Source organism: Hermetia illucens, chromosome 3 (assembly GCF_905115235.1).
Source record: "Hermetia illucens chromosome 3, iHerIll2.2.curated.20191125, whole genome shotgun sequence".
Taxonomy (NCBI): domain Eukaryota; kingdom Metazoa; phylum Arthropoda; class Insecta; order Diptera; family Stratiomyidae; genus Hermetia; species Hermetia illucens.
This window is the reverse complement of record NC_051851.1, coordinates 36,336,746-36,362,281: the sequence shown is the minus strand read 5'-3', so window position 1 is coordinate 36,362,281 and position 25,536 is coordinate 36,336,746. Positions and strand designations below refer to the sequence as shown.

The following is a 25,536-nucleotide window of genomic DNA, read 5'->3' as shown; positions in this document are numbered from 1 at the left end:
CCCACAGTTACCGCCGATCTGCTACTTAAACTGGTACTTAAATCTTGGGAATCCGAAACCCTTCCCAAAGATTGGAAAAAGTGGAAGATCGTCAAGATCCCAAAGAAGAAGACCCATTTTGAGTGTGACATTTGTAGGGGTATGTGCGTGCTCCCTGCCATCTCAAAAATAAAAATAATAGCTCAAATAATTCTAGAACGCATCAAAGAACATCGACAGAGAGCAGGCTCCCTTCCGCTCCGGATTGACCACATCAACACCTTACGGGTCATTTTGGAACAGTGCGCGGAGTTTAGCTGCACCTACTTTTCGTCGATTTCGAGAAAGCTTTCAATAGAGTAAGCAGTGGATGTATTTGGAGTAGTCTACGCAGGAGGGACATGCCAGAGAAACTAATAGCTATTACTGAGCGACATTTCATGGCGCAAAGTGTCTCATGAGGCAGCTCGGTAAAATCTCTGAGGATTTTAAGGTCGAAAGCGGAGTCCGCCAGGTTTGCATTCTGTCACCGATCTTATTTTTTCTTGTTACCGGTGACGTTCCTCATGCTGCCTTGTCCGGAGGACGTAGCGGAGTTCAATGGACGATGACATTTTTCCTCAAACACCTCGACTAAGCTGATGACATCTGCTTCATCAGAGAGTTAGACGGAAGATAAACACCAACAAAACCAAGGTTCTCAGTCTAACTTGTCATCATACTCTCCGTCTCTCGATTTGTATATCTGGGAAGTGTGGTTTCTGTGGACGGTAGCACCGAAATGGATGTTTCCCGATGGATTAAAAGTGCAAGGTTCGCTTTCGCTGGCTCGTCTAAAATCTGGAAATGCAGTTATCTCAGTGTTCTTTCTGTGTTACTGTATGGGGGTAGCACAGTGAGTCCTCGAGGGGTTTTACGTGAGCACCTGTCTGGAAGACTTAATCCCACGGTCTTCTTAAGACACGGATTGATTTTGTGACCACAATCAGAGCGCCTCCGAAACAAGCTACGAGGCTATCAGTCTATACCAAGTGCATGGCTTAGCATTCATACTGGTGGATGCAAGACCTACCTACATCTCTACCGAACTATGAAGTACGGTACCCGTGTTGAAATGTAACACCACGTCAAGGCCCGATGGTCTCTTCTCGCTTGAGCATAACCAACAACCCCCATGAAGCTCCCACTAGGGGGCCAACCGCAAATAACCGAACTGTACTCATATACAACGGGAGTTCAGTCAAAGTATGAGAGTCCAGGTGCTATCCCGGTTCCCATGGTACCAGTATACCCCTGGTAAGGTTTCGTGACCAAATTGCCACTTTAGATGATTCCCCGTGCAGACTCGGGTCTGATCGCCCTGATTAGGCCTTTGGAGCATTCGCCTACTGCATCACGGCCGGCAAGCCAACGTGAGCACAGCGTCTCCCGGTGCCACCACTATGGAGAACCTCCACCAACGGCCACTTGGTTTTGGTTCAGCCGACGGAGTTGCCGCCCCGTCTTTCTCATCGCCGCCTCTAAGCACCAATGGGAGTAGCACATGGAAAGTGAAATCCACTGTTCCTCAAAAGCTCAACTCTTTCCTCAATACCGATTTGCGTCACTATCCCAAACGAAGAACTTGGCCGACGAGTGGTTCGCTTCTAGGGCACTTGGCGCAGAATAGTAGAGGGGTAGTGTGAGCGTCTCGGGAAGACGTGGGGGAGCTGAAGGGCGCGTGGTGTGGTTGACGCAATTACCCCAACACCACCAAGAGGTGAGTGGCAACCATATATAAATTAACCTTTCAAGTTCACGAACTAGGCGGCGAGTATGAGCTTTGAGTAAGGAGGTACAGGATTTGATCTCCTACTTATTCCTTTGCTTTGCTTTCCGTTTTACCGTTTTGTTATTTTCCGTCATTTCATTACGAAAGAGAATATGCTTTAGATTTTTGTTACTATGCGAACGATAAGCCTGAAGCGCGGAATAAGCATCTTCGAAAAATCGGAAACAACAAGACTGAGCGGCTTGTGCTAAACCAATTCGGCCATCGCGTCATCCTAAGGAAGTTGAACAAATCAAGGCATAGGTAGGTCAGAAAAGACAAAATCGGGGATTACATTCAATGGGTTTCTGAAGATTTTGAACTGAAGGGCAGAACTAGTGTTCATGGATGGTGGTAAAAGTAGGGAGAGAATTATTGAAAAGGAACGAAAAGCTGGGATTTTTAGGCTACAAACAAAGAATGGAAAGAAGCAGTACGTAACAGCTACAATTTCAATAGTCGGAAAAGAAACTAATGCGTGGTCAGGACGCATCCTATATAACGACCAAATTTATGAGCGATACCACGATCATTTGAATGTGGATAAACGCAGCTTAATCCCTATTGATGAGGATGATCCAGTTCGGAAAGTCTATAAGGGAAATATCGATGGTAGAAAAAGAAAACTTGGCAGAGCCTACCTCAGATGGAACGATGGCGCAAAACTCGCATGTTTGGAGTTCCTTACTAAGGCAGACCTAGACCAGATACCGGTTGTTGCGCCATTGATAATTGTGGGGAGACAGCCGCGATTGCAGTGCTGACAGGAACTGGAACTGAAAATGGCAACAAATTTTAGTCATACGGTTGGAAAAGCAGGGCAGATACATATGTATATTGCAGTTCTATAGCTTGGTTCTTTCAACTTGAAGAGTTTGGTAAAAATTCTTAGAGGTTAGGAAAGGTTCATTCTTGTAGGTTGATGAAGTTGACGTGCAGCCTTGAAATTTACCTTTGATTTGTTGGTTTAATGAAGCTTAGTGATTTTTTTTTAGTTTTTTAGTTTTCTGATCAACATGTGAAAGATGAAAGTGGATATGATCTCAAAAGCTGAAACCAATGTGTTCAATCTGAGCTATAAAAATTATTTAGAGAGAGTGTCTTAGAGCATCTATGGACAAATTTTTTTTAGAGTTTTGCCTGCTTGGACTACAGAAATTAAGAAATTTGGGACTACTCATTCTACGCCCAAACTCTCCCTCCCCCCTCCCTTAGTCATAGAAACTAGACTCGAGCAATAAGCTACAACTTTTCAAATTAAAGCTCAATAATTGTATGGATCCTCACTTTCCTCTAGTCATTTTCCTTTAATTGATTCTCATCGTTTCCAGATTTATACTTCACGTTCGTAACAGGTAATTTCATTAATTAGCTAATTTGCTCAGGAAGCCAATCCTTGTAAACGAGTTTGTAAATTTCATCCCTTATATCCCAATGACTACACTGGCAATTCATAAAATATGTGATATCGATAGACCTCGATGTCAAAGAGCTTTTCCATGTCTGCAGGGAAATTTCCGGTACAACACATCAACCCCCGGAAGACGTTTACAATTTTCCTCATCATCGTAATCGCCTAACGAGCCTATTATTTCTTTTTATCAGTTCCTGACAGGTGGAGTAAAGACTCCAAATTGCCGGAAGATATCATTTAAGCCAACATTAATAAATTACGGATTACAGGTGTTAGGGAATTATTCATTTTATTAATGGCTCATTAGATATCGATTTGTAGGATCAAATTGAAAGTGCTGAGGTTGCTTTTCTGAGCTCCTTTAGATAACAATTTGTCGTGGGTTAAACATGGCTACAGGATTAGATAAACGCACTCACCCTTTTTAATGGCACACTTTACTTAAGCCTCCACCTAAACCGATTTGATGGCTGTCTTTGATGTTGTAAAATTAGGGCGTGTAATACCTGGTAAAATCAAAATATTTAGTCTAGGCGCTACCTCTTAATTGCGAACCGTCGTCACAACAAAGACATCAGGGCATATTGTGCTTCAGACGGTTTTACGTTTGATTCATTTTATCACTTCAGCTGTGACAACTACGACGGAGAAGGCATTTGACACCGCGAAGGCGCTCGTGTTAATTGCACAAAATATCGGCGTCTCAAATTCCTGTAGTTGCAAGCAATTAGAGGAGTCATCGGATATATTCAAGGTGACTGCGTCCATGGTTGGCAAGCATTTATTAAGAGCGAATAATTACAAACTGAAAATACTTTGATGGCAATTTTGGAATATTATAGAGGAGAGTGAGACTCTTAACCATATGCTCTGTCATTTCAAGGATGTGGGGAGCAGCATCTAACATTCCATACATATGCACAACTTTCGGTGCGAACTGGTTTCGTGATCCTTATACCCCAAATCTACAATTTTCGTACTCATCCCAAGGGAAAACGACGATGAGTGTACTATATCCTGAACAATCAGGACACATTCACTAGGTACATAATTACAGTCTTCAACCTAATTTCCATGTATTAATTAGCCCCTAAAATAGTGGATCCACCCTGAGAACTGAAGGATTGGAATGCAAAGCATTCATTGGTTTAGTGTGAAGCATGGAACTTGTGTGTTAGGAATGTATAAAGTTGAAGGATTCTTGGCTACTAGACACGTTCCAAATTGCGATGAAATTTTCGAATACGAGTTTTGTTCATCATTAGGGACTACGATTGATCTATGCAAGCATCTGAAAGATAAAAACAACTCGGGAAACTGGACGCTTCACGTATGAAAGGTTTTGTGTATTTCTTGTATAAAAATATTTTAAGGGATATTTGTTTCATTTGTACCTAGCACGTAATGTATTATATATACATATGCTATATCCGAATACTCACTTTAGCTTGATACTGACATTAAAAGTCTTACAATTTACCCTGAAGCGACAACTTTGATCTATTATATTTTAACTTTGTTAATAATGATGCGATTTCTACCAAACTTGGTAGGATTATGCTTTATATTACAATTTCATGATTCTAGGGTGAACTTAAAATGGGTTTTACAATCAATTATTAAAAATTATAGTAACATTATAAACTAAATTCAAATAGGCATCGGTATGGAAGGTACTTCGTATAGTAGCAGCTTTGTGATTTTGTTTTCAGATTGTTGAGTTGAGCAGGTTTTCAGAATAGGTCCATGGAAGAAATGACCACTTTCCAGCCACCGCCCTCCCGCTTTTGAATTAAATGTTAGAACTAAAACAAGTAATGAAAAGTACTAATCAAGACTTTTCATTTGATACCCCACATGAAAAAAATAGTTTCACCCCTGTTCTGCATGTATGGGGACCGCTCCCTTGCGTTTCACATAGAGCTTTGCAATTCACTGTATGCGAGGTTGTTCAGAGTTTCCACCCAATCCGGTATCAGATAGACGAACAGACAGACCGATTTTTAAAAATGGAGAAAATTTTCCTTCTTGCTTACATATCAATATGAACAGTAGTGACGAGGCTTTGTAAAATTCTTGCCCCTCTGTTCTCACATGTCTCATCTGTGCCTACTCGGCCTTTTCTAATGACACATAACAAAAAGTAATATTGGTTATGTACTTAGAGCAAATCTAAATAAAAAATTGATAAATAAGACTCGAGCGAAGTGGCCAGCTCAAAGCTAATTAAAACTAAAAATTGAAGTGCTTTAATTATTTTAGATGATCATATTAATTTTATTTTATAATTTTAACCGAAATTCGATCAGCTTCAAAATCATTAATAATTTCAGAATTGCATACATTTCAAACCAGAAACCATTTACAACTTTTATATTTTTTGGCATTTCAATGCTATGTATGTTCAATTTTCATGTCAGCGCGCAATTAAACCCATTTTGTCTAAGCGGGCCGGCTCAGGGAATATAGAAATATTTACATGTGTTATATTATAAAGCTGAGGGATGTGCGTTACATGTGTGAGGGGAAGGAAAAGACCGTTTTTAAATAGAAAAGCTGCGAAAGTAACCTGCAACTGTTCGATTTGTATTTTTACAGTCGCGGAGAAAAAAAACATGAGTCAATTTTTTTTCCGACCTTCATATGCATATTCTGTTGCTAGTTAAGTCATCGGATGATCGTCATCTGGGACACAAGTACTCCATTATTCAAGATAATCCGCAGCAAGGACACAGTTTGGAGCCTGCCGAAACTTCCGTTATGACAATGTGCCCTTTAGGGCTTTTATCTGATCCATACTCCTAGAGAGAACTCCTAGGGATAATTCTCAATCAGACTCGTAAAATATACAGGAATACCTTTTCAGCTCTAGTTAGCGAGTTGAATGCGTTTTTGGCAAATCAGCCACCAAAATTCAACGCGTTTTCATGCTCGCGGATATATTTACTGTGTCCCCCGTAGAGTGAGAACGCCCGCTCCGGCTGCTGTTTTTGATGATGGCTTACAGTCCGTTGTAGATGACTCGCTCCATCATCTTACGCACTATATTCAACCGGTAAATCGGCGATATGATGCTGGCTGGCTGGCTAATTGGCCTGTAAAACAACAGTAACTTTGGCTTTTTTCACTGAACATGGAATAGTATTTTTCTTAGGTACGTCTTCAGGGTTTTGCTAAAAAGGGCATCTAGTTTTCAGTGTCAGCGCTAAAGCTCTATTAGGGATGCCATCCACATCCTTCCCACAGTTCTTTCTCGGTAATTGGAGCATTCGTTTGGCTGGACCACATTTGCTTTGCGTTATTTTAGTGGTGATGAAGCAGAGTGGCAATAATTTTACCTGGTGTAATTTTCGCAGACTTTTCATAACCACCCTGTAAGCCTCCCTCCCCCGGAACCCAAGGATTTATAGCGGTTTCACCCAACTCTTTTAAACAGTTCCTTATATTTTTTCGAATGACCTCTTTTAAGCAGAACCAGAGCAGCCTGTATGCTTCCTTCAAGGAAAATATATGCACAGAAAGTTGCGGTTTTGTTGTTCCTTGGTTGGCCAAAGCAGTATAGCATGCTTCCAGCGTCCTTTGCGTATACAATGGTCATACAATGGTCATACAATTCAGGGTTATGTTGGATTCGAGCCCTCCCAAAAACGTATCCTCTTCAAAAGCTTTCGCCTTCAACCTAGGCGACTCAGCACGTATTCTGCAAGACCTCGTTTCTGAGTTGGATTCGCCCTTCATCTCCATGTGGATTACGTGGTAGAGACTATGAGTATGGTCCCCAACAAATTGCCAAGCAATATAGACCCAAATGAAAGTATATGCGGTGCCAACATTCAGAAGTATCACATCAAATATTTGCAAATATTTTAAAGAGAGCTAACCCTCGCACATTCGTTGTCTGGCTGACGCATTCAAGAGTCCACGAGTTATAATGGTACGTTTTTCGGCCCACGATCATTCGCGTCCAAAACTGTAACGCTGAATGGAGCACCAGCTTATGTGAATTTCTTTCACACTACGCTCCGGTTTTCCAAGAAATAATGGAGCATGCGGAGGAATAATCCTTATGCGAACGTTATCCTGGAAAGACTCAGTAAGTCTATAACGTTGTTTGTCCTGTTTGATCTTTGAAACAAATGCCACCAGCATAATTTCGATATGTCTCATTTTATGACCATGTCGATGTATAAGATAGTTTGCAAGGGTAGGTTGTAGGTGGTGATTGAGCGTTTTTTTGTCTTGGGGTTTGGGGCACTGTGTTGATTCGTTTCTCCAGTTTCTCCTCTCGCACGTTATGAATAGTTATCACTTGGATGCTGTTGCTGGCCTTACTGCTCACTGTCTTTACTCCTCACTCTTTTCCTCCCTCCCTTTCCATAGCCAATTTTTATCTCCGACCTTAAATTGTATTTCATAATTCAAATATATCTAAAATTTATCGCAATGTCGCCCTCTATGGTTCTGAGTGTTGACCGACTATAAAAGACAATGAACAACGTCTTGTGGTAATCCCACCTATCTCGTTGCTATTGTCACCGAAGATTGACCCAAATAATACTTTGTCTCAGCAGGTGCAGCATAGGGCTCCGTACTTAGCCCACTGTGATACGAAGGAAACCATCGTGGTGGGTTACGCTGATGTGGTCGCAAAGCATCTCTGCTAGCTGCGCTCATAGAAAGCAATCAGCAGTTATGGCTTGATTGGAGCGTGCTGGACTTACGTAGGAAAAAACAGAGGCGGCCCTCATCAACAAGCGTCTTAAGAGACGAAATGGCAAGCATGTTTAACATGAAGTTCATATCTCCTTTATCCTGGGCAAAAACAACCAGAATGTGGAAGTCCATAAAGAAAGCACAACAGCATTGAGACCACTCAAAAAAGGGTCATTGGACACGCAGGTTGATCCCAAGTATCGGGGAGTAGCTGAAGAGAAAGCTTGGAGAGATCAGTTATAACCTCACCCAGTTTCTTATAAGCCATGGAGGATAGCGTCAATACTGCGCTGGTTTTAAATGGATACTTTACCTGATTTTCCAAACTACTATCGATCCAGGGAAAAGCGGTTGCGAAGGCACCACATAGTAAAAAGAAGAGTTAGTTAGACTTAGCCCATGATATAATAGCATTGGTTGTTCCACGGGGCAGTAGCGCCTGCTTCCACCTCCTTGAAAAAGCTTTTGCGGTCTGTGCTGAGCTGCTGCTTCTTTTAATCCGTAAAATCCAGGGAATCTGGGATTTTTCCCAGCGAGTGGAAGAAAGGAATAATTGTCAAATTCTAGAAGAAAGGCCTCAGTTTTGAATGCGACAATTGGAGGGATATTTGCGTATTCCATGCCGTCGCATAGATAGTAGTTAAAAAGCTCGAAAGCTTGATTGACATGGTATTGGAGTTCGTTCTAGATCGTAGTGCGCTGACCATAGCAATACCATTCAGAATATTTTGGAGCAGTGCTAGAAGTTTGGATTTCCGCTTCACCTACTTTTCTTCGATTTAGACATCGACGAGAAAGATTTAGACATCGCCAAGAGGGCCACTTCACACATGAGGAACATTCCAGAGAAACTAATCACTATTCTTAGATGTTATGTGCTGCATGGAGGTAAAGTTTCAGAGAAATTTAAAATTCAAAGCGGAGTCTGATCAGATTGCATTCTGTCGCTGATACTATTTTTCCTTATTGTCGATGGCGGTCTCTATGCTTTCTTGCCCGGAAGACATTTTTTCTCAAACACATCAACTAGGCCGATGACGTCTATGTACTTGCGCTCTCATAGAGTCATCGACTTTAGCGAAATGGCCCTCGATTTGGAGAAGTAGGCAAGCAGAATCAGATTGAAGATAAATACCAACAAAATCAATTCTCATGATTCACTGGTTATCGCAATCTTCCTGTCTGCATTAGTATTACGTCATGCAATTGGTCCATCTTGATTTCTGCCAACGCTGGCACCGAACTCGATGATGATGGACGCAATAACAGCACTAGATCCGCTCCAAATCTTTACGTTCGTCTCTCATGGAAGGATGTCAGTGTTACTCCAAGGCCCCAAACCTTCGTTAATACCTGTCTTCCGCTTGTTATCGATGTACTCTGGCTTGAGGAAAGCTGGAATGAATAGCTGAGCAGGTGCATGCCAAGTACCGGTTGATGTATTCTAAAGAGGGCAAAAGTGTCTGTGGATCGGTCAAACTTAAAAAAAGCGACAACGGCTTTGCTGGCCATGGGTATCACGCAATGGAATCCAATTATCCTACAGTGGCCAACGACTGGGTCGCCCTAAAACCGCATGACGCCTAACAGTACAGGTGGAGGGTAGGCTTCTGTGGAACACCTGGAACGAACTAAACAGATTTCGCCGAACTGCATAGGCATAGTGGACGCGCTTTGCACCGTGTTAGAGATTTTCGCGAACGCTATACCAGAACACTGTTACAAAACAGGAAGAAAAAGTTCAATACTATGGGCGGTATGAAGTAGGCATGGAGACTACAGTTCCAAGTAGTTTCAGCTGTGATTCCGTTTACGAAATTAGCTCCGAAAGATTTGTGTAAAGCGCTGAACACATCCGATCCAAGCGTTGAACTATACATGGAGATGCAAGAAGTTGTTATCCTTACAACTTGTGCTGTAGTCCGAAGAGTCCTATCCAGTAATAGTCTGGCTAGTGAACCCTATTTCAATGTGTAATTCGTGCCGTTAGTTGCCACCTCCTATCTCTGAAAATTGCAATCACCGTCTCTTTCGTAGGACATACAGATCGTAGGTTTTTTTTTCTCTATGCACTATATAAATTAAATGCTGTATGTGGTAAATGCTGAATTTTCAACCGCATGCCCGGAACAGGTGGAAAGTTTATGAGGGCGAAGGACGAGTATCCCTTCTTCAAACCCGATGAAAAGTCGTGGCAGTCACGTAGACCCCCAAAGTGGGTTTTTTTTGTATCATCATTGGTAATATTGGAATTTTCAACTCTACCCCATTATGAAGAGAGGATAGAGGGGGTATGTGGGAGGGAGAGGAAGATCCCCATTTCTAACCCAATTAAAAAATTGTGGCGGCCCCCTTATGGAGTTATGTGGGAGAAGAGGGAAATCTTCTTTTTCACACCCTGCTGGAACATCGCGGCGGTTAACCTCTTAAAAAGTGAAAGCGTTTCAAATGTATTTTGATATCGACATGCCAAAGTTTGATTTGTGGACGCCCTCACCTGCGGGGATGTGGAAAGGAAGGTGACAGCCCCCCTCAGTAATCACCTTGGATATTGCGATGAAATTTGCCCTATCGATAAGCTTATTATTAATACCGAAATAGCCCCTTTATGAGGCGCCGTAACTTTTTAAGGGGGCGGCAATCGTGATAGGTTTTTTACAGGATGCTCATATATGCAATCATTACTCATTGTCTATCTGAGGGTGGCGTCGACAAATAAAACTTCATCATGATGATACCAATCATTTGAAGCGCCATAACTTTTTAAGACGGTGGTGACCACTACGATTTCCGAACAAGGTTTGAGAGAAATGATCTCCCACTTCTCTTCCCTCTATATTCCTCTATATACCGTTATAGAGGGGAGTCCCCTTTCCTATTGCATACCTTCTCTATACTATCTTCTGAACGGGGTAGGGTTCAAAATTAAAATTTTACAAATGTTACCCTTTTAAATGGGGAGGAGGAGGAGGGGAGTGTCTCTCCTGAGTTTTCATGGGGTTTGAAGAGAACGACCTCCCCCCTTCACAAACTCCTCACAACTTGCGGGGATAGTTTTAAAAATTCAACCTTTACCATAAATTTTGAACAAATCATCTATCCCTTGAGTAAACACTAAAATATTACAAAATAATTCTCATGCCCAGAAGCTAAATAGTAATTCACCGTTACATTGAGAATTTCATTAGTCTAACAGATTTTCCCACAACTTTCCTGAACTCATTGAATGTAGGCGCAGTTTATTTTGCTTCGGTCAACGATACCCTATCGGTAGACGACTACCCCCTTGTCTCGCTGGTGGAACTACTTCAGCAAGTAGTAAACAGAGTGCCAGCTCGAACCCCCTATGGACTATTTAATGAGTGAAAATAAATTAATTAGAGCGGTTAGGGTTGTACGTAACGTGTTGGCTTTTGCCCATTTTGTATTTACTTAACAAATTTATGGCTAATTGGCGCTGTCTTTTATTGGCGACGCCGATAATTCTACGGGCGTCCTGTTGTAAACGTTTTCAGTTAATTAATATCGTCCCTCTTAGCTTGCTTCCGTTCAGAGAATTGAATATTCCCGAATGCCACAAATGAGACAGTAAACATGAGTTTCTTGCCAGGATTACGTGGTGGCGGAGATGCCTTGTTTAGACATTTTGTAATTTTAATAATAAACAACTGCCGAGCATCGGTTCTTGGGTTGTCTTCCATTACTCAAAGTTTTTTGTATTTCCATCAGTTGCGTTTTTGAATTGTTTCATGAAACTCTGAAATTTTTGCTGAATTTCATAATTCCAACTCGTGAATTAATTAAACTTCCTCAGGGAAAAATATGCAAGATCTCGTTAAAAGTTTGTTCAATTTGGAATGATTAATTAGAAGCAATGTTTGATTAATTTTCCTTACGACTTTAGAAAATTGTTTGTATGTCTTTTGTTGGCAAAGTGAATCTAAATGAGCAAACGCAAAGTGTACTTTGGAAATAAATTTTTGATGGTATCTAGGATAAAGAAGTGGGCGGGACCCGTCAATTGAGAGAATATAAATTCAGTTCCAGGCTAGCACCTGTCTGGTGAACTGTGTTTCACTCCATCCCCAAACAGAAAGGGGAGACTACCCCGTCTTGAATAACGATTGCAGCAGAAATGGAACTCAAGTTCTACATTTTACCTTTCACAAACTAAAGCGAAAGCAAACCAACTTTGTATTGCAGCGAATGCTTTTCGAAATTCAAATAAAATCAGGAATAAATTACGAGAGCAATCTGCCTTTAAAATTTCCTTAAAACATTTCTCGTCATTTCAGCGCTACAATTGAAATTATCAACATTTTCGCTGCGATAATTTCGCCATCCTTCAAAGGGTAGCTCGAACCAGGGATTTCTTTGGTTGCTGCAGACTATGTCACACGCAGCGCCAGACTTTTCAATTTCATTCTGCTTTGGAGGATCTGCTTGCCTTTCTGCCTCTTACGAGTTCTGAGTTTTCTGAAAATTTAATTTACAACCCTTTACAAATTTGTAAATGGAATGGATGACTTGTATGCGGGCCTCAGGACGAGGATGGCATGGCAGCTGAAGCTTTTGCATGGAAATGGAAAGGATCGCACAAAAGTGAGTGGAAATGTCGATGACGCCGTGGGTGGTGCTTCAATTTCACGATTTCGAATTCCATTCCACTCACAGCGCCCTTACTCGGATGTAAAAATTCATATGAAATACCGCACGTACCGTGGAAGGTAGAATGCCGGTATGGATCTGGGTTCCAAATTCTTTCCTGTCAGATGTTATTCAATTGATTTGCACACTGAAAAATTTGAACAATTTATTTCCTTTAGGGAAACTCAATTGGAAATTTCAGAGACAAATGATACAGCTTATTATTTACGCTTGCAATACTCCCAAAAAGAGACAAAATAAACGAAATTTGCATATAGAAATCGATTCGTATTGAAACCTGTGAGAGATATAAAATGCAATCGAAATTTATTGGTTTGTCCTGCACTGAGGGTCTAAAAACTCGTTCAGATTCAGTCGGGAATGAAATTCACTTGGAGGGTGGTTTGTTTTACGAGTTCCATTACTGAAAAATTATTGAATTTCAGAATGAAAAAGAAAAAGGTCACCCATACCCGAGTGGAAATTCTGTCGTCAGTCTCGTATATTTTTAAATTATACTATACCCGGGTGGTCAAAGAGTAGTATACCTCCCAGTGCGAAACGTGCATTGGTACCCATGATGGAGTATAAAACCCGGGAAACACCTGCTGAACCAACACCAACAACTCTACTACCAAATCCTATTTCGAACTTCGCATGGTGGGCGCTAGGAGCTCTTTCTTAACGAAAAGGTGCAGACGGAGAAGAATAAAGGCGAATCTTCCGATCCTAAAAACGGGACAAATTGTACCAACTGGTCATCTAGGTTAGGGTTGGATAGGGCTGAAAACACTACACAGAAAACAAATTGTTACGAAGCCGCAAAAGCGAATGTGCACTGTCTGCACAGAAAAAAAAACCGTCAAGCAGCCGATACTCTGTCGCAATATAGGGCTGGTGTAACAGCGTTGCAGGAGATGCGTTGGACAGGGGCCGGTTTCCTGGAGAAGAGCCACAACACCCTATATTATCATATATTAACCATCCGGTAAATCATGTGCTCAGAGTAGGTTTCTTAGTCAGCCAAAAACATGAAACCTGCTGTTATCAGTTTTGAAAACATAAACAAACGGCTATGCACTCTGCGCTTGAGAGGTAAATTTAGAAATATAAGCCTCATAACCTTTTACGCCCATAAAGAGGAAACTGCAAAGTCGGAGAAGGATACCTTCTACGAGGCAGTAGAACGAACCCTCGAAGCCTGCCCCAGATACTGTATCAAAATCATACTTGGGGATTTTAACAGTCAAGTAGGGAAGGAGCGATACGCTGGCTCCCATAGCTTACACCAAAATACAAATGATAATGGACTGCGGATTATTCAATTAGCAGTGTCACACGAAACGGTTATTGGAAGTACCTGGTTTGCGCGGAAAGCGGTCCACAAACATACGTGAGCCTCTCCAGACGGGACCACTTTCAAAAAAATTAACCACGTGTTGATCGAACGCCGCCACCTCTCAGCCTCGACGAATGTCCGAACATATAGGCGGACCATTATAGACTCGGATCACTATCTCGTTGGCATGGTTCGCCGAGCTCGAATAACAACACCACAACAACACTCCGGCGAGCGGAGAAGCGGCTTCACAGACGGAAAAAGGAAGCCTGGGAGAACCAACAAGTCTGTGAACTGAAAAAATACAGGGAGCAACCGCACCAGGCACACAAGTTTTACCAACAAATCAGTAGGATGAAGCCCTATACACCTCGATGCTCATCCTGCCGAGACAAAGAGGGAAATCTGATTTCCGACAGAATGAGCATATTGGAGCGATGGGTTGACTATTTTGATGCTCAACAACCAAAATATCAGCGAGTTGGAGGTACTGCCTATTGTAGACCACGGACAACTGCTGCTACAACAAAGCACAGTAGAAACATCATCATTCATCTTGTTAAAAATCATAAGTCGCCAAGGGCCGATCGAATTACAGTTCAATTATTTATATACCCACTACATCAAGCGGTTCATAAACTGATACTCTAGGTTGGGGGCAACGAATCAAACCCGACGATTGGCGAGCACAAAATGAATGAGACTGACTACATTGACCCTGACTAATGTACGAGGCCAAATAAAAGCAGCACAATCACTCTCGGGACGGTCTGAGACAACAGGATGACATATCAAGTGTCCTCTTTAACCTGGCCCTGGAAAAAGTGATCTATGATGCTGAAGTAAATGCGAGAGGCACGATCCGCTTAAAATCCACTCAACGACTAGCGTATGCTGGCAATATTGACATTATTTGAAGATCAATCCGAGATGCACATTAGTGAAGGTAATATCAGAGCCGAAAATAAAAAAAAACAGCATCAAAGAGCACTGGTCAAATGAGAACAATAAAGATAGGAGATTACAACTTTGAGACCGTTGAAAATTTCTCCTATCTAGGAAATCATAACCGATAAGGGCTATAACGATGAAATCCGTGCACGCTTGTTGGTTGCAAATAGAGCCTATTTCAGCTTACAAAAAGTATTCCAATTGAAATGTCTCAACCATAGGGTCAAAGTTCTTACTGTAGAAGACTATGATCTTGCCAGTCCTCATGTACTCCTTGGAAACCGGGCTTCTTAACAAAAAAAATTACGAACTCTTGACCACGTTCGAGAGAAGAATTTTTGGCCCCCTACATTAGGGTAAACTACTCCATAGCCTACATAACGTTCAAAACAAATGAGCGATACCACAACCGTCTGGTTGTGTGGTTGCGGTGAGCAGGTCACTTAATCCGTATGGATGAAGATAATCCAGCCAGGAAAGTCTACAAGGGCAATATCTATGGTAGAACAAGAAGTCGAGGTAGACCCTACCTGAGGTGAAGTGATGGCGTAGGTCAGGACGCCAGACAGCTTTTAAAGATATCGAATTTGTGGATTTCGGCACAGAGCTGGGATGTCTGGAGTTCCTTATTAAGGCAGGCCTAGACTGGATACCGTTTGTTGCGCCCTTGATGATAACGGAAGGGGAATGACATGGATGCTCCTCAATCGTATTGAAAAGGCGGTGTCCAGAAAAGAATACACCTTAGGCCCATTCATGGACATCGAATTTTGCTTCAATTATGACTCATTCGCAGCAAGACAGCATTTAATCGATTCGCTGTTAATTAGTTGGTTCCCTCACATGCTGGAGTGGAGAAAAATTCACGTATTTGTCCGGCCAAAACTCTATTGAGTTACGGGCTGTCCGCAGTGAGGGGTTCTCTCTCCTCTGTTATGGCTCCTGGTAATGGATACCTTGCTATGGCGCCAGGAGGACAAACAGGTTTCGGGCGGACGATCGGCCGTAGTAGTTACCGGCAGCTTTGCGGATACAGTATATGACCGCTTGAATGCAACTCTACTTGTGTCGGTTATATGCAGTAAGGAGGAAGTTGAGATGACCCTGCACTTCATATGCAGCTGCCCGGCCTCCTCAGATCTCTAGCGAACACACTTCGGTGTGGTTTTCTTCAATGAAGAATCTGCGCACTCCCTGCCTCTGGAGAATGTTCTCAAATACGCAAAAGTCTACGAACGCCATAGGCGGGAAACCATTGGATAGGCAATTTAGGGACATAGTACAATGGGCTTTAGTGCTCGGAGCTGCAGCTCCTCCCATTAAACTAAAGGAAGTAGTTTCAGTCTAAGAACCGCATGTTCTATGTTCTCATTCGGTAGTGTTTGGTTTTGCAGGAGTAGCGATTGGGATAATCTAACTTTAAGGTATGGATTTATTCACCAGTTGGTGCTGCTAAAGTCTAAATATTCAGAATGGTGGCATTGTATTTACTGATTCCAAGAAGGGTTTCAAAAAATTGAACTGCGTTTATGTTTCACGTCAATCTTATTATTTATGGAAAATAGTCAAGGCGTTTCTTAGAGTGTATCTATAGAGTGCCAGCATGAAATGCGAAGCGTTTTTATAGTGGAATATGCTGACAGCGAGCGATGGGGCTGGTGATCGTTGGTGATGACATATGTGCCTATCTACGAGGTATGTCTGGAGTTTAATTTGATTTGCTAACTGGAGTGGGAGGCTTGATTCACACAGAAGGATCTGCTGGTTGAAAGGTCGTTCGGGCCGAAGCGTTAGTTACGACAGTGGAAGTAAACAAAATATATGAATCACAAATGGTTTCGATTGAATTTGAGCGTAAGAAGATTTGCGGGGTCAAGGATCTGTCATAGACTAGTAACGCTCTCCCTCCAGAAAAAAGGTTCGCATTGAGGAAAGAGTCATTGTACAATCGGCGATGTTTTCCATTTTTGAACCACGTCATCTACAATCCCGTCATGTATGGAATACGTAATCCGGCCACGCCGCTACACGTGAGTGCCTATATGTATGATGAGAGTTCGGTTCCACACACAAATCCGCGGAACTTTTCATTCGCTATTCGTCCTCCTGTTCAACCATATTGAGGTACGAAAAGGGGAGGCATTGAATTTGTGAACTTTCGGTAACGCGCGGGTGGGCCAAACTCCTCCAGAGATAGACTCAAATATTTGAAAAAGATTCGCGCTAAGTCAGCATAGTCCAGATGGCCAATGAAGCATAGATTTGAAATAATAAAATTTGTTGTTTCTTTCCCGATATTTCGGGAACCACTTGTTCCCTTCATCAGTGCTAACAAGTTCACTCAGAGAAGCATAGATGATTCCGGGAATTAGGAGGAGTGGATTTAATTCTTTGCCAATAATAGTCAGTATTTAGTCAGGGGTGTAGTTTTAATAGCTATGAACCATTGAACGATCAACTTTCAGTGACCACCTTTTCGAGCATAACACGTTAACTGCACCTGCATGACATCATTATCTGTTTCCGGTAATGGATTTTAAATACCCTAACCCTTCAACTTTCTAAGAAGCTTGCAATCATACTCTATTGTTCGGCGCCACAGTTTTTAAGGCGACTTATTCGGCGGATTCCACTATAACCCATAGCTCACAATGAAATAGTTGTCTTTTCTCGGTATGTAACTTATCTACTACCACTTCTCCCTTCTAATCAAGTAGCCCACGGGTTGACGTGAAATTTGGTATAAAGCTTGGTGCTGTGGACCCTGATACATGCAGAGAAAGAGCTCAGCCTTAATACTTGATAACCCAAGATGGTTCAAAAGAAGATAAACAATTCTTGTGAAGGACCCTAACGGGTGACGTATCGTGGGTTTACCCAAGTCGAATCCAAAGTGAAAATGGTGCTGACAGTTCTCTTTAATTTTTGGGTGTTGATTATTATCATATAAGTACCTCCCCATGGCCCCACAGTGAACCAGACTAACGAGTGAAATTGTGAAAGGGCACCATCTATTGCAATAGATGCGAAGTGGCGAACAGTTTTTCCATCACGACAACCCGCCAGCGCATTCAGCCCTTATACCGTGTAAATTTTTGACCAAACACTCAATCTCTCTTCTTGCAAAGCATGTACTCACTTTGCCTTGTTCCTTATGACATTTTTTATTCCCCTCAAAGGAAGAAAGTTTAGACGATTTCCGGGATTAAGGGAAGTGCAACGAAGAAGTTGAAAAATATGAAAAGAAAAGCATGGAACTGCTTCAACAAGTAGAAACGTCATTGGGGCCATACAAATATACACCATGAAGGTATTTTTTTAAGGAATCATCCCGACACTGATATTTTAAGGTCATATTTGAATTTCATTCAATTTATAAAATTTTATTATCATGTATATAAGATAAATGATCCTTTCTTTTAAGGGGGTCATCCCGCGTGTCGGATCCGAGGAACCGATTTTTAAGGTTTTTTGTAAAATAAAAAGGGGGGCTCCCCATACGTGCAAAAGGAGGATTCAAAAAATTTTTTTCACTGGATATAGTCGTGTAGGGTATCTAATAAAAGGATTAGTATTTTTCGCAACTGGTATTAGTTTAGTCGTGAATTGCAAAGTGCGTGAGTGAGGAGTGAAAATGTACGCACTTAAAGTGAGACAGGACTCATTTTCGGAAACTACCCAATCTAAAAATCCGAAAAAAATCAGGGTGGTGCGCTTAGATGAAATCTAGGTTTCAAAATATGTCCCATTCCGATATAACTTACTAATAGTATATTACCAACTTTTTGAAATTTAGTGGAAAACTCCCCTTAAGTTCATCCTAGGTGTACTAAATTTTCCATCGGCATAGAGGACAGCCTCATGCATACACATGCCATGAAAATCCAACTATTAGTGTCAAAGTTATAGCAGTTCAAACTTATCAATTTCATGCGAATTAACAGCATCCTAAGCCATACAAATAAGATGCTGACGTCATAATTAATGGGAATATTTGACATACGAATGAAATATTAAAATCTAATTCTCCCCAGCCCTTTTTAAGGTTTTGTGTAAACACAAAACCTTATTAAAATCGGTTTACTATCTGTCTGTCTGTCTGTCTGTCTGCCTGTCCGTCTGTCTGTCTGTCTGTCTGTCCGTCACACGCACTTTTCTCGGAGACGGTTATAGCGATTGACACCAAATTTGGAAGAAAGGTGGGAACTGTGAACGCTCACGCATACAGTGAATTACATCCTTTTACATCGAATTTAAGGGGGTCTCCTCATACATGCAAACAGGGGGTGTAAAATTTTTTTCATCAAATATAGTCATGTGGGGTACCGAATTAAAGGTCTCGATTAGTACTTTTCAAAGCCGATCTTAGTTTTGACATTCATTGGAAGGGTGGGGAGCGCGGGGGGTTGAAAGTGACCACTTCTTTAAGGGGGCCATTCTCAGAAACTACCAAACCGAAAAATCTGAAAAAATCAGGAGGCTGCCACTATATGGTGCCTGGGCTCCGAAATACCTTCCATGCCGATATCTGTTTAAATAAAGTTAATAATAGTATATTACTCCCATTTTTTGTAATTGGTTAGAAACCCCCCTTAAGTTCATCCTAGTACCATGAAATTTTGCAGTGATATAGGCTATAATATAGAGCACCAAGTTTGGTGGAAATTGCACAATTATGATACTAACAAAGTTATAATACCTCAAATTTGTTGCTTCTTTGAAAATTGAAGACTATGAATGTCAATATCACCCGAAAGTGGATACTCTCACATAATATATGGATATATTACATGCTACGTACTAAGAAATACACAAAACCTTTCTATCTGATGTAGGTTACATTTTTGGGATTTGCTAATAATATTAAACTCAGAGTGTGAAGCATATGAGGTTGACTATTATCAATACAGGGGTTTCCATGAAATGATTTATTTAAATCTAAAAAATAGAGGGCAATGGAATTTTAAGCTATGTGAGCTGTCGTGCACTCGTCGCTCCTCACATCTTTTTCTTTTTCTTCAGCCTTTGCTCCGTCCACAAGCGGGGTCGGCTCGTCGTGATCGCTTTCGTCATTTTATTTTATTAAATGCCTGATCAGGATGTAATCGCGAGGCCTTTAAATCCCCATCCAACCTATCAAGCCACCGTCGTTTCGGCCGGCTTTTTGGTTGCTTACCATTGACTTCGATGTTCACACCAATATTGGCAAGTGAATTCTCGTTAGTTTGAATTACGTGATTACACCATCGAAAACGCCTCACTCGCAGTTTTTCCACGTACGGTACAAACCCATATCGACCGCGGATATTCTCATTTCAGACGTGATCAAAACGTATCACACCACCAGTGCAATGCAACATCTTCGTTTCCATTACCGCAAGACGCCGTTCATTGTCTTTTATAGTCTGCCAACACTCAGAACTGTAGAGAGCGGTAGATGGACGACATTGCAGTAAATTTTTGATTTAGGACGTGCGCTAATACGTTGATCACAAAGAACACCAGTTGCGGAATGCCACTGCATCCAGGTTGCGTTAATGCGTGAAACAATTTCATTACGCTGTTCTCCATTGACTGATATCATTGACTCGATATATTTAAATCACTCAGTTCTGGCAATGGCAGTAACCTGCCCAGAACTGAATAATTTAAGTATCTCGGCTCAATGCCATCAGCCAATGGAGAACTGCATTATGCTCCTCATACAGGGAAACACAAACACAAAACCTTTTATACCTGAAGCGTCAAGCTTCCGGTTTTCCGACTTATTTTGTTTGGTTTCAATTATATCTAGAAATAATGTAGAATATATGGGCAAAGTGATTTTTTTGATATTCGGAGTCGTTCGGAATTTAAAGTGTTAAACAGGTAAAATGCCACATACCAGGTTTATGTCGATCGGCATTATCAAGTGCGTATTTATCTGTCTGAATGTCGTTCGCATAAGATCGCTAAAAGTGCAAAAATTGAAGGCAAAACTTTACATGTGTTCCTTCACGAAACCTAGGGTTTATGGACGAGGTTTAGCAGATTAATGGTTAGTTAACATATTTCTATGGTCCGCAAACTAGGGTAATTGCGATTCATTCGGTAGTTTTTTTTTTTCATTAAAGAAGCCTTGGCAAACACCAAAATTTACAAAAAAAAAGTTTAACAAGGCACCAAAAATTTAGCTTTTAATATTTTTTAATAATCCTAATTTGCGGACTGTGGTTAAGTCCGCACGTTCAAATGCCGTTCACATTTTTTCTTTAAGATGATCACAGTGCCCTCTAGCGTGGCAGGAGAAAAACGCCTTTTTTGGAGATGGGTGTATAAGTTGCTCTGTATTTCAATAATGAATTATGCTATCGGGCTGGAAAAATGCTCAAGATATTGTATTAATAAATATATGGTGAAAATTTGCACCTTCCTCGAGTTATTCACAAAAAAGTTTCTAAAAAAAGCGAAAAACCGTTTTTTTACGAGATGACCCCCTTAATTTAACTGGGTTATGAATGGCATGTTTAAGTCAAAATATCAGAAATTAATACTCACTGTTTATCCTTCCGTTGTTGCCGCTTCTTCTTGAAGGCTTTCTTCACTCGCAACAGAAGAAATGCTGCCCGATCGATGGATAGCGTGGGATTCCCCTTTTTCGGAGCCTCATTCATCATGAGGCTCTCGGGGTCCCTCACACAAGCGCCAAATGAATTCACTTTCAGAATGCACACGTTTCTAGAAACATAGTCGCATTTTCATTAAGCAGTTTTTTACCCAAAATAAAAATGTTTACTGATGCCATTTCCACACGTGCACGCACACAAATTTACTACACTAGCTAAGTTGCGGGATTATATTACACCGAAAAGTTTTGGATTTGGATGTTCTCATATCCAAAATTCCCTTCTTTATTCAAAACACTGCACACACTGAATAACTTATAAAGATAAATCTCAAAAATGATTTTGATGGAGGTGAGGTATGTTAAGATATTCAAATGATTCTTGTGTATCCTTTCATTCTGCTTCTATACACACTTGGGACATAAAAAGCACAAATAGGTGTTCATATATATATACAGAAACCACATCGAATTCACGACAAAATAATAAGATTGTTGCCCATTTGTAACGTTCCGGGGTGGAAGTATATTTTACAAAAATCAATGGTTCATTCGGAATGAATTCAAAATAAGAGTACATTCATTTCAGCTACTAATAACACGACCATTGGCTTTTTATATAGCGTATGTACATACAAATATTTGTTTTATCGTAATATTATGTAGTCCTAAAAATATATGCTCACCGTTTTGGAAAAAATATATTATGTATTTGGTTTTTAAAAGGTTTAGTTAAAATGTCCGAAAATTCGTTTGTAGCATTATAAGTTGGGTTTGAATGAGCTTATTAGCTTTCAAATTTGTTTCCAAAATTTGAATCGTGTACCACTTGTTGTGTAGAATATCGGAGGAATCTGGAAAAAAGAGTAAAATAATCATTTCCCTCATATTATCGAAAAAGAATCAGTTTTTTATTTGAATAAAGAGAGGAAAAGAAACCGTGCATCAAAGAACAAAGTGAAAATATGAAAATAAAGGCTGGTTATCTTCACGTTCCAAGGAGAAACTTCAGCGCCTTTTTCAAACATTCAAACTTATAACTCACACCGGTTATTCAGATTCAATTAAATTATATTATCTCGGACTTGTATTTATTACGCGACGCATATGACCTCTAATGTTACAAAAGTTATTTCATCTTTAAGTGTAATATGACATTACTATGACCGAGTGCGTTCCAAACATTACAAAATCGCCATATTATCTAACATCACCGCATTACCTAACATCACCACATAACCCAACATCATTGCAATACCTAACATAACATTATTACCTAACATTAAGACACTTCCTAACATCAACGCATTACAAAGTGTTGGTGATATTATTTCTGTAATAGGTAATGTCCTGTAAAGGGATATCACAAAACAGCACCTAACATTATCGCTCTTCACAGTGCAAGTGGTGGCGGCAGTTGTCGGATGCCGAGCCGATGTATCGCTTACGAATCTATTCTTGTTATGATCGCCCACCCTTTTGACAGGCTTTAGGCTAGCTTGAAGTGGCTTTGGCCCGAAAATGATTTTAGGGGAAGTGAGTACGGGTGTGCAAATTCTTGGCTTTAAGTGATCGATTTGTAATACAGTAGAATCCCGATGGTTTGTATGGTCAAGGGACTGACGGTTTGGAACGAATTATGGTGATTAGTAACTATCGGGACGAAATAAAGAAAATTAGCTCTGGGAACCGGCCAATTTGTACGAATTAACCAAAAATACGAATTATTCGCATTTGGCTGTATTGTCGCTCGGTACTGAATGTCGATTGCTAATTGTGTGAATTGTGTGAATATAATGCTTGTAATATCACTTTTTTTAAAAGTGATTTGATATCACATTACCTACTAACGTGATATTTCGGGTTCGTCTAGTTGCGGGTATATATTGTTAGAAACTATTTGATTTTGAAATTCTTGATCTTATCTTTACTCAGACTATTATTTTGTAAAAACCTGAATTCCAACACGCAATTTTCAACATTCACATGAATTGCACACACTAGTTCTTGTGATCAGTATTATTGAATTACAAACTCTTTCTTCAATTTTATATGAACGTTTAACGCAATTAATTGAATACCGTTTAATTATTAAGTGGACAACTTAAAGACGTTATTCAAAGCATGGTCGACGGTTTTCCTACTTTTGTTTGTTACCATGCGGATTCTACGTTACTAATTTTTCTTTTGTTCATATGAATAGAAATCCTGTCTAGATAGGTCATGCGCAGTCGACCAAAGCAATTGGAACACCGAAGGAACGATATCTGGCGAATACAGCGGGTGGGATAAGACCATCAATTTCAGTATTTCCAAGTATGTTTTGGCTAGTTTCACGACATGCAAGCGAGCGTTATCACGTTGAAGGATAATTTTGTCCTGTCTTTGTTCACATAATGGCAGTTTTTCAGTCTTATCGGCTGCAGTTAACGTTAGTCTGCAGTAATAGACTCGTTAAAATTCAGTAGCCTCACCCAGATGATTACAGTTTGAACTTCAAGGAATAGATATTTGGCTCTATTAACAATATCGATGCATAGCCTGACTTACCCCACGACTTTTCTTCCCGTCGCAACGAGAAGATCTGAAAAACCTTCTGACTTGATCTTTCCAGAAGCAGTTTGCACATGATTAATCACATTTCCATGTCTTTTAGCTTCAATTCATACGGTACCCAATTTAGCGAATTTTAAGTAAGTTTGAGTCATTTATAGTGAAACGTTTTCGGCTGTCAGGGAGTTCTTTATCTTTCATGGCGTAAAAAGTGGCCAGAAGGGATAGAAATTTGTGGGGAGTAACTTGTAAATCCTGAAACTTTATTGCTGCGAAAAGGTCAACAACGCCTCAAATAGGAACTCACTTTACGCGGATGACTTTGGTTTCGAAAACGGAGTGTGATCGGTTTCTGGAATGTGGGTACGCTCGTCGATTATGGTAACGAAGATTCTCAGAGTGCTAAATTCTAAAGATATAAGCTGGACATTTTCGGTCTAAGCGAGGTGAGTCGGTGGGACTCTGGAGAGTACTCCTCTCCCTCTTGCGGCAATGTGCTTTTGTACAGAGGAAAGTAGAGTGGTAGCAGACGTGAATCCGATTTCGGGTTGTTTCCGACGGCTGCCGAAAGGCTCTTCTCACCTGGGAACTGGTTTCAAACAGATTTCTTACTGCTACATTCCGGTCCAGGTTAAGGGACATCACAATTGTGCAATGCTATGCACTAATGTCGACTTCCGATATAATGGAAAAGGATGCTTTCTAAGAGCAATTGCACGAAGTTCAGGGCAGGCTTCCTAAAGGTGATATTGTGATCGTGATAGGTGATTTGCAAAAGTAGACACTGGCAACGCCTTGCTCGGACATGTGGTGGGGAAACATGGTCTCGGGGGTTGTTACGATACTGATGGGAGATTTGTAGATTTCAACAGCCTCGCTATTGGTGGCACAATATTTGAGCACAGAGCCTCTTAAAAGGTCACTTTGGTTTCAAATTACCGACCCCGCACGAGCATTCAAACTCACCACTTTGCGATCAGTAGTAGATTTAAGAATTAAGTCCACGATGTCGGTAACAAAAAGGCGGTGACATCAACCTCGAATGGGGTCGCCATCTCATGGTCGCTTACGTTCACTTGCATGTCGCATCCGCCACTTATCGAAGGGGCGGCATAAGATCTGTCTACAGAAGCATGGTCGCCGATTGACGAACGGAAGGGACTGAAGATGCTATTCACCGCTATGAGTGATGGTGGGCATGACGGGCTCGAACTCCTATATCGAGCGAAATCCCGAAAAGTTCAGCATAGAGTGCGGCGTGAGAAAAGGGGAATTTGCTATAGCGCTGGTCAGGCAAGCAAAACATGACACAGAATGCAATGATTTCAGAAGTATATACCGCATTCGGGAAAAACATCCATTTGGTCGCAAATTTTCGATGGAACTGTGAAGGAAGTTAACGGTCGACTCCTCATCTAAGATGACGAACAACTGAAGAGGTGGAAAGAACACTTCACCACGGTTCTTAACCGTATCACATCCGGTGAAGTTTCTCCTGTTGTGAATGAAATGGCTAGTCACCATAA

The 25,536-nt window shown here is 41.0% G+C and overlaps 1 protein-coding gene across 3 annotated transcripts in view; it reads right to left on the bottom strand.

The window, feature by feature from the left end:
* The window catches only part of LOC119650787 (ankyrin repeat and fibronectin type-III domain-containing protein 1), a 320,628-nt gene that overhangs the window by 215,654 nt on the left and 79,438 nt on the right, over positions 1–25,536 (bottom strand). Inside the window, exons 2-3 of one of the 3 annotated variants that reach the window (XM_038053903.1) lie at positions 21,629–22,311; positions 21,391–21,570 (exon numbers count right to left, since the gene is read on the bottom strand). In XM_038053903.1, the coding sequence (XP_037909831.1) occupies positions 21,391–21,509 (119 nt within the window). In that variant the 5' untranslated portion in view covers positions 21,510–21,570; positions 21,629–22,311. Of the gene's footprint in view, positions 1–21,390; positions 22,312–25,536 lie in introns of all 3 variants that reach the window. The other 2 variants (XM_038053904.1, XM_038053902.1) reach the window with 2 other exon arrangements.